This window comes from Pogona vitticeps, chromosome 8 (assembly GCF_051106095.1).
Source record: "Pogona vitticeps strain Pit_001003342236 chromosome 8, PviZW2.1, whole genome shotgun sequence".
NCBI lineage: Eukaryota > Metazoa > Chordata > Lepidosauria > Squamata > Agamidae > Pogona > Pogona vitticeps.
Window position 1 is genome coordinate 4,572,531 of NC_135790.1, and position 15,284 is coordinate 4,587,814.

The following is a 15,284-nucleotide window of genomic DNA, read 5'->3' on the forward strand; positions in this document are numbered from 1 at the left end:
CCCACTAACCTTTCTGTCAGTCCAGACCATTTCTATTCTCATAGATCAAAAATGAGCAACACAGAGCCCTCAGGCTCTATATATACCCCCACCTGGTTTTTTTGGTGCATACTCCCCAATTCACCTTCTACTGCTGCGATCTAGGAGGAAATGGGGGGGCCATCCAAACAAGGAGAACCAACTTTTCTGGAAGCAGCTGTTCTCCTTCTTCGATTTGTTAAAAAAAGAAGAAGAAGTAAATTTTCAAGCCAAAATTGTGTTGAGAAAAAAAAATCTGCGCACAGGGGAAGTCGTGCAAAATCATTTGTGGCTTGCAGGCTGGCCCAACCTGGTGTGTGAGTGGACGTGCAGAGGACTGCACAACTGGAGAAAGCCTGAGCGCACGATGAACAACCTGCAAGAGAGCACTCGCCCCCTTGCTTGATCGCCTGTTTACATTGGGCGATTCTAAGAGAATTCCGGCGTCAGTAACTTCGTTTTGAAAAAATAGATAGTATTGAAGGAGGTGGAGGGGTTGACAATAAGTTTTACTGGGATGGGGGCTAGAAATGGGTCCCCAGACCTGCCCAAAGTGCCAACCCCTGCCTTAGATCCATCCATGGGCAGGAGAGGCAAGAGAAGAGAGAGAAAGCCAACATGTCAAATATTCTGTTGTGAAGACGGCAGGTGGTTCCCAGTTGAGTTTCTCTCTCTTAAACAGCAGAAGGCATTGCTCAGAGTCCCTCGTTTTGTGCTCTTCCAAGGACTGCCTATTCCGTTTTGAAATATTAGGGAGCCAATGAATATGGATCCCTTCGCTTCAGGGCCTTTATCCCTGTTCCAAAGGTAGAAGACCTCTGATATTTTGCCTAAGCCAACTCCCTAACTCAATATTTTGGGTTGTTTCTGTGTGGCGTTAAGGCAACCAAGTCAGCTTCTCTTGGGCTTCTGGCAAGTCTCTCCCTTTTCCAGTGTTACACGTATTTCAGGACGCATCCATGCCCTTTTCTTAAGGTAGCAAACAAGGTTTCTAAGAAGGATGTCTCTCTTGTTCTCTTATGGTCTTTCACCAGCCATCTGTGGGGGAGAAGTGAAGAAAGATAACGGCCACATCCAATCTCCCAACTATCCAGATGACTATCGGCCCAATAAATCATGTGTCTGGAAGATTACTGTCTCAGAAGGATACCACGTGGGCCTCTCCTTCCTATCCTTTGAGGTAACAACCTTGCAGTCCCAAACGTTGCTGTTTGCCCACATGCTTGTAGCATTTCTCATTTAACCAGGTTGGCTGGAACAAAGTAGCCTTCGAGACCAAAATGGACATGACCAGAGATGGGCATGTACCACCAGTTTCGTGGTTCGTGCTGGTTCGTCTTTCAGACCAACAGGTGTTCAGCTGTTCCCAGCCCCGCCTCCTCCAGCAACTGCCCACTCAGGGGCAGTGCCCAGAGGAGGCAGGGCAGGGAAGCCAGAGCGCTGCCTCTGAGTGGGTGCCCACTGGACGAGGCAGGGCTGGGAAGCCCCCAAACATCTGTTTTTTCCTAAGGATGAACTGGGAGTTTGTGCCAGTCTCTAGGCACGATGTTAGATGTGCCTTTGCATTTGGACATGATATGACATTAAATGTGCCCTGGTGTTCGATGTGCACGTTTTGATTTTATAAAATGCCAGTTACAGCTGCTGACATTGTCAGGTTTTTTTTAACATTCTTTCCTCCCAGGCTGCAGCCAGGGAGGAAGGAACCCTCCTCTGAAACTGGTACAGGGAGGAAAGGGCTTCCGTGGCCTGGTTGCTTTTTCCAAATGCATGCAGGGAAGCCTTTGGCCTTCAGCTTCTTCTAGGATCTTTGTGCCCAAGAGAAGGGGGTCAACTGAATTGTATCAGCAGTTGAATGGAGCAGGGAGCAAGTCAACAGATGAAGATTTTGGAAACCATTCTCATGTTTCCGACACATTCTCTGACTTATCAGTTGGATCCTGCTTAGAGCCAATTGAATCATTCATAAAGAGTGCATGATAAAAGTCTCTTCTGGGACTGCATATCTCAGCATTCCATGTGCTATGGACCCTGACGGGTGGGGGCTTGATTCACGAGACTCACTGTCAAGTCAGACTTAAGTCATACCGGTGACTTGACTTGTCTTTGACTCAGTTTCATATTTAAAAATATGAACAAAACAATGGCAGTGTAAGTGTACATATTGGGATACATGATTTGAAAGCAAAACAGCAATGATAGGAACAATAAAAACACAACTGCAATACAAAATACACATACTGTAGCATAAAACAATTAAATTAGAGCAAGTCCATCAAGAACCTCAGCAGGCACCTCAAAAACCTGAGAAGCATTTTAAACAGCCTTCACCTGGCACTAGGAAAAAAAATACAGAGTAGGCACCAAAGGGGGAGGTGTAACCCATCAAGCACAGCACAAATGCTTACTTTTCCATAATCTTTTTCACCCAATTCCATAGATTGAGCGGCATGACAGCTGCGCTTATGACTACCTGGAGATCCGGGATGGTAACACAGAATCAGGCAGCCTCATCGGAAGGTACTGTGGTTATGATAAGCCTGATGATATTAAGAGTACCTCCAACAAGTTGTGGATGAAGTTTGTGTCAGATGGTTCCATCAATAAAGCTGGATTTGCCGTCAACTTCTTCAAAGGTACAACCCTTTTCCTGACCCTCTTGTTGCCCGGGGCCAAGAAAATAACAGATTTCTGTGGGAGGAGGAACGGATCCTGTATTACTATTGAGCTGAGCATCCACAGTTCTCCAGCAGAAAGAAGGCAGTAGTGATTCTAAATTAGATTCAGTAGAACAACTTGACCTGTCTTTGATTAGAGACAGAACATCATGGTTTTAAGTCATGGCATTCCCTGGAGATAGCAGTCCATTCAAATATGGAGCATTTGTCTCAGATAATTTTGGGGAGATTGTCTAGAGATGGTAGAGATGTTCTTGTTTTGGCCACTGGGGGGCGGGTCTGACAAAGGAAAATAGTTGCATTGCTGCTGGGCTGACTAACTTCTTACTCCCAGGATGAATTTCTTTTCTACCTCCAGAGAAGACGTCTCCCTTGGCTGGTCTATCCTGTGGTCATGATAGTTCTCCCTTTGTTAGAAAGGGAAGCTATTCTCTCTCCATACAGACAGAAAGAACAAGGAATAGGCCGTGTGATTCCCCAAGATTACATAAATGCAAGAGTGGGAGAGATCTTTCATTGGACCACTAAAAAAATTAAACACATAGCAAGCTTTCATGGATGAAATCCACTTCCTCAGGCTAAGCACACCTCCTTCACGGAGAGTGCAGACAAATTATAGACAGCTACCTCTGTGACTTACAAGGCCTGAAAATGAAACCAAAAGCAAAGTTGATACCCCTGATGGAGTAATTTGGACAGAATGCCATTTGGGAATATACCCCAGGCATACATTGATACATGGCTGTTTTTGTCATCCTAGAAGTGGACGAGTGTTCAAGAGCAAACAATGGTGGGTGTGAGCAACGTTGCGTCAATACTCTTGGCAGTTACAAGTGTGCCTGTGATCCGGGGTATGAGTTGGCTTCAGACAAGCGTAGGTGTGAAGGTGAGTGTGTGGGCCAGGGGGTCTTCGCAGTCATCCATGTCTTGTACTTACGGAGACGAATAGTGCAATCAGACAAGGAAATAGGTCACCGTTTTTGACCACTTGTGGTACCACCTGGTGCATGTTATTTCCTAGCAATCACATGACGTAGCACAATAGTAACCCAGATGGACCCCAGTCCATGCCCGATGGTCTAGTGGCAGGGCTAAAATTTGGAGACATGTCCTGCAAAGATAGAACAGACAGTTTAGGGGAGATCAGTCCCAGCAAAATAATCCTTTCCAATGTGATCAGGTGCAATCTTTTCTTGCTGTATGATTATACAGTACTTTAAGATGGCTTATACTTATACTTAAAGATTATACTTTAAGATGGCCGGGCAGATTGTATTTAATTTATGAATCGACAAGTGAGTTTCTTCATCAGAGTAAAAGCAAAGCAAACCCAAAGCACCTCATGGTTTAAAATCAGAACAACTGAGAAATTCAAGATACTGTACACAATCACAAGAATCCAAACGAGAATCTCAGTAGAATAAAATTATAATCCCTGTAGAATGAAATTATAGTACTGGATACCAGCAAAGGCTAACACTTAGCTGTATTAATCAGAAATTGTTTGAAAAAGCCAGGTCCTAGCAAAATGTTTAACAAACTATAGGAGTGAGGAAAGGAAAGCCCATGACAGGAATTCTACAGAGCTGGCACCAGTTCAAAACGGCCTTTAAATATCCACAAATCCTTATGTAGGAAAAGCATTCAGAGGAGGGTCCCAAATGGTGAACAGAGTACAGTATAAGTACGGGCTTATATGGGATCAGAAAGTTGCTTCCACTCCCCTTTATCCTACAACAGTGATGGCCAATGTGTAATTTGTTTGGACCACGAGTGGATCCTCCATGACTGATTCTGTTGGGTTTTCTGTCCTGTAGCTGCCTGCGGTGGGTTTCTGACCAAACTTAATGGCTCCATCACAAGCCCAGGGTGGCCAAAGGAATACCCGCCCAACAAGAACTGTATCTGGCAGCTGGTAGCACCCACTCAGTACCGCATATCCCTGCAATTTGACTTCTTTGAGACAGAGGGCAACGATGTGAGTATTCAGCATTATGAACAACATCTTCTGCTGAGACATCAAGTTATTTCTTAGTAATATATTTAGCTGCTGTGCATTGCCAGGGATTAAGAAGCAGAAAATGCCTGTGAGTTTTGTACGCTGTGTGAGTGCCAGGTGTATGGTACATTACAAGACCAAGATCATTCTGCATGTTCAGGGCAGAATGTAGTAATAAACCTATTGTGTGCCTTTATTGGTTTTAGAATTAATACAGACATTAAGGAGATCTCTGAGCCACCTTAGTGTCTGTAGAAAAATGTTTTCCAAATAATATTTGTGTTACTATATCGCCACCATGAAGTGCAAGCTTTCAAGCTCTCCAGAGATCTTCTTCAGGTTAGGCAAAGGTAGTGTTTTGTTGAATTTTAGCTTTTTCCTACTTCAGAAACCTGTGTGTTTTGTTTAAGGCAAGAGACAGCTGTCTGATCTGCTAACACGAAAATATTTATTTTTGCATGAACAGAAGAACACGTCAGCTGATGCATCTGACGATCAGTGTTTTGAAAGCAGCATTTTAATATTATTTTGAAAACATTTTTAAAAGATAAGATGCAGTCCTCCTGCTCAATGTAAAAGTAGCAATTTTCATTCCACTTTGATGTGTTAAATCCAATGCGTTATTTCTAAGATCTGCTTTCCACTTCGAAACGTTATTGTGGGCTGTGTTAAAGGCTGGCACTTGGTGCAGGACAGACTCTTTCTTTAATAATCCCTGTCTGTCTTCTCGCTCCTTCCCTCCCTCCCCAATCGGTGATTAATAATCTCTGCCTGTCTTCCCCACAGGTATGCAAGTATGACTTTGTCGAAGTGCGCAGTGGACTCAATGCTGACGCAAAGCTGCATGGCAAGTTTTGTGGGGCGGAAAAACCCGATGTGATTACCTCCCAGTACAACAACATGCGTATTGAGTTCAAGTCTGACAACACCGTCTCCAAGAAGGGCTTCAAAGCTCATTTCTTCTCAGGTAGAGCTGCTTGGCCCACCATCGGCATGGCTCTCTCTCTCTTTTCTGCTTCCCCTGAACTAATCCCTTTCCTACATTTATCTGTGTTTAGAGGGTGCAGTTCCTAAGCTTTCTCAAAAGGAGGCGCTGTGTTGTCTAAAAGAGAAGTCTGGGCTTAGTTCTATTGATATCCACCACCTGCAAGAAAGATGGTTGGTTGGTTGGTTGGTTGGTTGGTTGGTTGGTTGGTTGGTTGGTTGGTTGGTTGGTTGGTTGGTTGGTTGGTTGGTTGGTTGGTTGGTTGGTTGGTTGGTTGGTTGGTTGGTTGGTTGGTTGGTTGGTTGGTTGGTTGGTTGGTTGGTTGGTTCACAATATTAAAAAGAATAGAATTAAAAACATAATAAGTTAAAAATAAAAAAGTAGTTGACTTTACACTAATTAAAATACAATTGAATAATTAAAAGCAAATAAGCAAATTGTCACTGTGCTAAAAACAAGGTTGCTGGTAAGAAGGATTAGGATTTTTTCAACAAGCTCTCAAAGTGAATCTTCTTTAGCTATTCACTTTACAGTAGCCGCAGACTCAGTCCGGATTCTAGCAGGTGCCTAAGGGGATTAAAAACGACTAGTGGTTATTTAAGCTTTTGAAGCTTCATATTTGGTGCCATTTCATGTGTTTTGTGACATGTTTTGGGTTTTTAAACCCTATTCTTTTTTTTTAAATCCTTTTTAAAAACATTTAATTGACTTCCAATAAAAACTTAATGCAAAATGAATAAAAATCACAACGAGCAAAACATATATCAAAAACAATATATAAAATAGCCAATCTAACCATAATTATGTAAACAAATTGAACTTTAAAAGACAAAGGGAACCTTCCCTCCACCAGGACCAATAAAGCTACTCTGAATTTTCTTTCTTAGATTGGAGCCCCTTATCCAGTTCGAAATTGCAATGTTTCTTGCAATGGTGAATGTGTTTTCTCTTTGATTAATACAAGTTCTATAAAATATAATACTATTATTAATCTGGTTGAAGCAAAAATATATTTAAATCCCTTTAGTCTGGGGTGGAAAACTTTCGTAGGTCCAGGGGCCAATTTCATACACAAAAACACATGTGCCCCAACCCCGCTTTTCTGTCTCTGCATGCCACTGAAACTCAGCAGCTCAACATGAGCCAAAAGATTTTGAGAAGGGGGAAGACACAGTTTTGTGATAAAAGAAGACACAAGGGCAGTGCCTCCACCTTCTTCTACAGCTGTGGTTCCCCACCTTGGTTCCCCAGATATTCTTGAACGAAAACTCCAAGAAATCCTGGCCAGCACAGCTAGTGGTGACGGCTTCTGGGAATTTTAGTCCAAGAACATCTGGGGACCCGAGGTTGGGAGCCCCTGCTCTAGAAGACAATCACACTTCCTGGAAGTTTTTAGGCATGCAGTAGCTTCAGTTTCGCAAGCAAGCAAGCAAGCAAGCAAGCAGGCAAGCAGGCAGGCAGGCAGGCAGGCAGGCAGGCAGGCAGGCAGGCAGGCAGGCAGGCAGGCAGGCAAGCAAGCAAGCAAGCAAGCAAGCAGGCAAGCAGGCAGGCAGGCAGGCAGGCAAGCAAGCAAGCAGGCAGGCAGGCAGGCAAGCAGGCAAGCAAGCAAGCAAAAATAAGTTTGTTCCGTGGCACACAGGCCATTGCAACATATATCAGGTAAAACAATATAAAACAATATAAACAATATAATATAGTCCATTACAATACAATACAAAACAATACATTACAATATTAAAAGCCATTTAAAATCGAATCAAGTTGATTTCTATTCCGGCACAAAGTTTTAACATCTAAGAAGAGGGCAAAGGCAGATGGAGGACATTAAGCCATGCCAACAGAAAGCACTTATCCCAAGAGGAATAATGCTAAAGATACAGTTACTTAAGTATTGACTTAATTGATAGGGGTGGGGGATAAAGATTTCATTTTTAACAATGTAGAGATAAACCGTGCCACTCAGAAAGTGACAAATTTGTCTCTGTTGGAAAGTAGGATCTTAAGCTTTTCTTGTTCAGAATTATTAGAATGTTTTTGTAAAGCATTCTAATAATTCTGATGATTCTAATAATTCTCTAAGGGGGACGTGGTGGTGCTGCGGGCTAAACCACGGAAGCCTCTGCTGCGGGGTCAGAAGACCAGCAGTCCTAAGATCGGATCCATGCGACGGAGTGAGCTCCTGTCGCTTTGTCCAGGCTCCTTGCCAACCTAGCAGTTCGAAAGCATGTAAATGCGAGTAGATAAATAGGGACCACCTCGGTGGGAAGGTAAAATGGTGTCCCCTAGTCACGCTGGCCACGTGACAACGGAAACTGTCTTTGGGCAAGCGCTGGCTCTACGGCTTAAAAAACGGGATGAGCACCGCCCCATAGAGTCGGACACGACTGGACAAAAAATGTCAAGGGGAACCTTTACCTTTACCTTTTGTAAAATAGGGTTGACAAGTCTTTCACGATAGGTCTCTAAAAGCGGACAATAGAGCACTACATGTGTCAAATTCTCCACTGATTTTTGATCACAAGAACAAAGTCTCTCGTGATATGGAATTTGTGTAGCATCCTAATCAACTAGCTAGTGGGTAACATATCAAAACGTGCCCAAGTAAAAGCTTTTCTACAATCAAAAACTCATTAAATCAGTAAAATAAGATGGGAGATTTAAAGGCAAAGGTTAAAGTGTTCTTGTATAACGGAGCCGTTTTTAGGGTGCCTAACAATCCTAAATGGGTTTGAACCCAGTGGTCGAACCGTCTCTGTTTTAGTAAATGTTTTGCAGTGAGTAGGCCAAGGTGTCCCACAGTTTCTCTAGCAAATGCAGAGCAATATTCCACCAGCCACCCAAAATAGGAGCATATTTAGTAAATGCACTTCATCATTTGGTATGGTAAAGTCAATAATGACGGATGGCTCAATAAAGAGTCCCCTGCAGTAGTTCAATTGTTAGAGACTCCCTCTGAAGCAAGAGAAATCTCACTTTCCATTGCTGTGGTGTATGAAGAAGAGGGCATGTCTATAGTTGGGTTCTTTCCTTCACAGACCACTCCTGATTGACTCCCGGTGTATTTTGGCATATGTATGTTCCCTGGGGGTGTCCCTCTCACCCTGAGCTCTGATGTGTTCCATTGAGCTATTTAAAGTCCACTGTTACCAGTGGCCGGCTTTTCTGTAATGTTGAAACGTTGCATTTGGAGGAAGGTTGCAGCTAAAAGATCTCTCCGTTCCCACAGAGCCAACCATCACTGATGATTCCTGCCACTGTGGGAACATAGACTCCCACAATCCACCAAGCTCAAGTACTCATGAACGACCTACCGTATTTTTCCGTGTATAAGACTACACTTTTGTCTCAAATCTTGAGACTAAAAATTGAGGGTCGTCTTATACACGGAAGTAAGCTGAGGAGACAACAAAAATAAGTGGAGGGGAAAGCAGAGATCAAAGCGATCCTGCAGGGCTTTGATCCCTGCTTTCCCCTCCACTTGCTAAGCTCCACTTAGATTTCTTAATTTTGGGTTAGAAAAGTGGAGGAGGTGTCTTATACATGGGGATATCTTATACACAGAAAAATATGGTACGTATTGTTCTTAATGTTCATAAGAACAGGCTAAATGTGATGGTCATGTGGCTGTTAGATGCACAGGGTTTTCTATTTATTCTTCAAGCCCAGGCATTCCTCCTTTGGGTCCTGCATCCTCTAGCGATGATCTATTTAATCTCTGACACTTGCCAGGAATATTAACTCTGCTCCTGGGCTGCTTCTCTTGCCTGTGCTACAGTGTCTGTGTGCCGCGAGCATCTCATTCTGCTTGACGTAATTCTGTTTACCTTTACCAATTCTACCTTCAGTTGCGTAGACACCTGGCAGTCCTGTTGCACACCCCTCTTCTAACGTGGCCTTCATTTTTGCTACCTTGACGGCTTCTCCTCCATCTCTCTACATGCAGCGACAAACGCTGACATAGGACAGGTGTCCGGGAAATCCTTAGTTTTTCTGGATTGATCAGCCCTGATCGCTAGGCATGGTTTCAGTGAACCCTGGAGACTGTCCTCCTTCTTACACAAACCATCAGTGTACTAAGACCTCTTTCCCCGCAGCGCTAGAGTAAAATATCAAAATGTGTAGCCAGGCAACGGTTGTGTTTGCTGGGACCTCAAAAGAGGCAAAGGGATGCCGGGAAACCATTACCTGCTTATTTTGTCTTCTGTTCCATGTTGTCCTGTTGTCTTCACATTATCAGTTGGGGGACAATGATTATTTAAAACAGGCAGCAGCCTATCTGGCAAAAATTCCAGTGAAGTTGTTGTAGAAGAATAAAAGCTACAGACTGTATTCAAAGGTTTACTAAGAAATCAGGTCATGTTCGAACAATGGCATAGGAAGGAAGGAAGGAAGGAAGGAAGGAAGGAAGGAAGGAAGGAAGGAAGGAAGGAAGGAAGGAAGGAAGGAAGGAAGGAAGGAAGGAAGGAAGGAAGGAAGGCTGATAGACTGATAGATGTTGCCTAGCTGAGACTGTGGAAGTTACTAGCAGTTAAAATGCGGATCTCCAGTGTCTTTAGATCATGGGACGCATGTTGAAAGAATAGGCATTCTGACAAGATGGCTGCAACAGAGGGGCTTGCCCAGTTATAAAAGGGTTGCCACAGAAGGACAGTCATAAAACATCCATTTCCCAGGAATTGAGGTTAAAGGAAAAACTGCTGTGCTCACATTCTGAATGAAAGCTGGGGGGGAAGGAGGGGAGACCTCCAGATGACAGATTTGTATCACGAGCCATAACAAAACATCCATTTTCACAGAAAGCAAACTATGGGCAATGCTCAGAGAAAAATTGACTTGCATTTATGTGCAGACAGACACACAGAGAACAAAAGAGGAAAAAAAGGACTGTGTGTGTGTAAAGTACCAGCATGTCAAACATAGTGCATTGGAGAAGTATTCCTAGAAATAAGTATTGTGTTGTAGATTGATGCTTTACTTTGCTGCATCCCAGTCTCCTAATTAAAAAGGTAAGGGAGGCAGCATGTGTAATGACTGCCAAAGTCGCTAGAGGAACCAGTGATCCCACTTGGTTTAAGATATTGTCATATGTACAGTATATGCTTTAAGCAGTACTTTTTCTTGGGATGAAAATCTACCAGACATTATAACATTGTCCATACTAAATTGCCACTCTTTGATTCATGAAAAAACCTTTGAGGGTGTCTGTAGCTTTCATTCTTTCTTTCTGCAGAAGGCTTGCTGTTACAGGTAAATCCCTTTGGGTTTAGCATGTGTGTGTGTGTGTCTACGTCCGCCTATAGCTACCGAGTTATTTGCTAAGACCTTGGTTGTGGGAAGCATCCGTCCATTTTCAAGACCGAGGGATCTCCCTTTTTTGAAAAAAAGGGATCAACAGGATTGATATGGCTGCTTCAAAGACATGTGTGAAGAAAGATGAGATTAAGTGCATAATAACGAAAGTCCTTTCCTGCTCCGGATGGATAAACGCCATCATCGGCAAAAGAGCCACCTGCTACAGAATGCATGCGTTACTGCTCCCAAATGACAAAGGAAAGCTCGCCTTATGTCAGATGGAGATGTGATAATACAGTGGTCCTCTTCTGATTTTCTGTCTATGGAAGTCAGAAGGAAGCCACTTCAGTCTCATGAGACGTGCCTTAGCAGATCTGTCCATCCATTATTCTCCCTAGTTCCTCCCTCTCAAACCAGTCAGGTGGTAGACCGTGTTGCCATCTTGATTTAGAAAATTCCCCACAGTTCTCAGTAAAGTACCCAACATGTCGCCAAGAGACACCTGAATAATTCAGGTTCTGATGAAGATGATGTAGTCGCATGACTGGTGAATGATGTTCTCAGGCTGGTAATTAGAAAAATGTTCAGCTCAAGCAAAAAGCCTGGGGGCAGAGTTATATTTAATTGTTCTTTTAAAATAAAAACAAGGCATGTAAAGCACACAGGAGACCTCCAGCCATCAAGAGGCCAAACACCAGAACAGTTTGCCAACAAGATCCCAGACATAGCAGGTGAGTGCTTTTTCTCTTACTCTTTGACCTGCATTCAGGTGGGCTTACCTGAGCAGAACCCTTATTGACTCTTCAGAATGGAGAGCCTTCAAGACGTTTTGATCATGTTCAGATGAATTGTTTCCGTTGCTTAATCTTTCTACTTAACAGGTCTTGAGGTGAAGTGCAGAACAGATGTGTCAGATGTTTCTTCCTGATTTAATCTCAGTTGTTAAAGAAGTACGCAGGCTTCTGGATAGTGCTGAATTGTAAACAAGGAATATCAGCCACAGAAAAGGCATCGGAGCTGTGAGCTGATCACAGTGCTGTTAGTTTGGCCAAAATCCTGTTGCTTAGCTTAGTAAATCACATTAGAACGGACCCATTGAATCGGGGGCGATTTAGTGAATTAACACCTCTGTCACTTTCATTGATTCAAATGGGCCTATTCTGATTGCAACTTACTTTAGTTGCAATTGGAGTTGACTCGCTACATTCCCATTGATTCCATGGGCCTACCGTAGCACAATTTATGCTAAGCAACAGGATTTTGGCTTTTGTCATCAATAGGTTAGCATTACTTTTTAAAAAATGTATCTCCTTCCAGGGAAATTGGTGCAGAATGTCAGCTTTGTAACAATGCTGAGAGGTAAAGTAGGGTGAGAAATAGTGGCATCCACTTCCATCGCTCCTTTAAAAAGATCTTCCTACTTTGTTTTGAAGATCAATAGCTGGATGTGGTACCTACTGCCATGGTTAGGCTGAATTTCAATCGTCCCACTGACATTTTCCCCCTGAAGATCTTATTTTCTTATGTCAACTCTTTTATTGGAAATGGGACAAAGATACATAACTGAGTAGCAATAATAGTTTTCTTTGGAATGATAATCCACACTGGACACTTCAAAGGAATCTCTACCAGGAAATGAAGGCGGGAGAAATAGGTGTACCAAATATTGCTTGTTATCAGCTGAAATTCTGTTTGTAGGGTTATAACTTTCAATCATTTCCTCTGTGGTAAATAAAGTATACCACCTGCAGCTTTCTGTAGATGTGCTCCCAAGATACAGGAGCACTATGTTTACTAGAGAGGAACAGACTGAAAGTAAAACCTGGCTTAAGGCTGTGGACAGGACTTCAGCTTTTATGTAATTAAATTATCTTTGGTACCGTGTTTCCCCGAAAATAAGACAGGGTCTTATATTAATTTTTGCTCCAAAAACGCATTAGGGCTTATTTTCAGGGGATGTTTTATTTTACAGTCATGTCATCTTCTGGTTGCTGCACAAGGGTGGAGGGTAGGGTTTAACAACTGGGGCTTATTTTTTGGGGTAGGGCTTATATTACAAGCATCCTGAAAAATCATATTAGGACTTATTTTCAGATAAGGTCTTATTTTGGGGGAACAGGGTATTATATTAGCTTATTCCAGACAGCTTAACAACATTTTTATGGAGCATTTCTGGTAAAAGCCTAGATGTGAAGTCTCAAATTTCCTCGGAGTCTAATTTGCAAAAATAGTGTTAAAGATATGGAACCAATTCTTATTTTTTTAAAAAGTCACATTTTGTGTGGAAGCAACAGTTCTTGAGATTATGAATATTTCTATCAGGGAAGAAATTGTATATTTTACAAGCTAGGTCGTATGTGTGTCACATATAATGTCCAATGAATAGCTTGCTACCAAATCAAAGCAAGGAAATCCACCATTCTTTCACTATTTTCTATTCAAAATTTTGTGGAAAAAATAATAAACAAATACAGTAAGACCTTCGTATCTATCAGATCAGTGTCTGCTGATTCACTTATCCACAGTCTGAAAATATTAAAAATATTAAAAGAAAAATCCTAGAAATATATATTTCTAAATATGAAATTATCAGAACTGGCTACTAGAGGGAGCCAGAGACCGTGTTATGTATAGTGTTCACTGTTAAAATAGAGAAGGGGAAGACAGAGGACGAGATGGCTGGACAGGGTCATCGAAGCGACCCACATGAATTTGACCCAACACCGGGAGGCAGTGGTAGACAGGAGGGCCTGGCGTGCTCTGGTCCATGGGGTCACGAAGATTCGGACACGACTTAATGACTAAACAACAAACAACAACAAATTAAAATAGCATTCATTATAACCTGCATTTTCAGCATTCACCGGGGGGGGGGGGCCCTTGGGACTGAGCCCCCGCAGATACATATGGGGAGGCTGCTCTATAGCATTCTTAGGTCACAGGCAATGTTTGAGATACTTCTTGTAAATCTGGTTTGTAGAAATATAGTTAGAAAAGTTTATTTGCTACTTGTGGGTTTAGATTTACCTCCTATTCACCCAGCCTGTCAAAATGAAGGCAATGGGGATAGAAGACAATTTAATTGCTCAATACAATCCACAGAATCGAGATGGCTTTTTAGAACAATTTCAAGATTATCAGTAAACTCAAATCGCAAATGAATTTTTTACAAACTAGCAATGGTATCTTATTCCACATAAATGACTGAAAAATATTATGGCAAAGTACTTTGGTGGAAATGCAAAAATTTCTAGTGCTAGCTTCATATTTTGTGGAAATATAGAGAAATTCAAAAATTCTGGAATTTGTATTGTTGACAATAAACAATCTTACTGAACACAGTTTGTCAAGAGGTGATCAAATGATTACTTCAGTGAATTAATCAGGAATTAAGTGTCGGCCACTTACAACTCTGTGTTTTGCCTGTTGGCTTCTTCATGGAAGACACGCAACCCTACCAAAGGCAAGCCAGTGGCCATGTTTTATTCTGTTGTTGCTTTTTTAAAAGCCCAAAAAAAGAGCTTGAAATGGAAAGCCCAATCCTGGGGCCTCCACATCTGTTAAGACTGAACCCACCACTTTATGCATAAAGCATAAGATCCTGGGTGCTATCATTGAACCTATCTGGCTGAATTGCCTCAATAAGTAAAATAAATCTTGTCTCTGGAAAGGCTGAAAGGCTGACGTGCCGTCTTACAAAAAGCTGTAAATCAGTCTCTTCCCTTCTGTCTCACACAGGCCACAGCAGCATCTCTGCAAATCTCAGGCTGGAGGACAACGCCTTAGTTGGATTCCCTTCCAAAGCTGATTTTCACCTCTGTCCATAGCATCCACGAGCCTGTGTAGCCCTATAACCCTCTGTAACTGAGAATTTGCTCCTGAACACTCTTAAAGTCCTGGAGCTCGTATGGCAGAAGAACCAGACAGTGTTTCAGTTCCCTTTAATCCTAGCAGAGAGAAAAAACATTTCCCCTCACATTTTCTGGCTGCGAAGCCATCTTTTTCTTCACAACAAACGGAGTCAGAAGTGACACTAAAACAGAGGGAGCTGCTGGGCATGGAACGGATGCCTGCCGAGTCTTCCCCAAAGAACAACGGGCGAGTGTGGGGAATTAATCCTATTGAGTAAAACCCACTCATCCAGCAAAAGACACAAGGCCAACAGGATGATGGTGGGTGGGTGGGAAGCAAGTGATGCTATACTGCTTCTGCGGGCCAAGAAATGCCACGAGCTACTGAAAAATCCTGCAGGCACCTAAATCTCTTTGCCTGGTGGTTCATCAGGAAGGAAGCCTGGTCAACACGCAGGCTC

General features: G+C 42.6%; 1 protein-coding gene and 1 long non-coding RNA gene across 3 annotated transcripts in view; both read left to right on the plus strand.

Annotated features, from left to right (window-relative positions):
• The window catches only part of BMP1 (bone morphogenetic protein 1), a 136,059-nt gene that overhangs the window by 110,741 nt on the left and 10,034 nt on the right, over window positions 1-15,284 (plus strand). For both annotated transcript variants that reach the window (XM_072978866.2, XM_072978867.2), the window contains exons 11-15: window positions 1,053-1,198; window positions 2,459-2,654; window positions 3,457-3,582; window positions 4,514-4,674; window positions 5,482-5,662. In XM_072978866.2, coding sequence (XP_072834967.2) covers window positions 1,053-1,198; window positions 2,459-2,654; window positions 3,457-3,582; window positions 4,514-4,674; window positions 5,482-5,662 — 810 coding nt within the window. The remainder of the gene's footprint in view (window positions 1-1,052; window positions 1,199-2,458; window positions 2,655-3,456; window positions 3,583-4,513; window positions 4,675-5,481; window positions 5,663-15,284) is intronic.
• On the plus strand, window positions 11,618-14,945 carry LOC144584156 (uncharacterized). The gene is made up of 2 exons (XR_013538243.1): window positions 11,618-11,703; window positions 14,711-14,945. It is a non-coding gene; the product is annotated as an uncharacterized LOC144584156 (long non-coding RNA).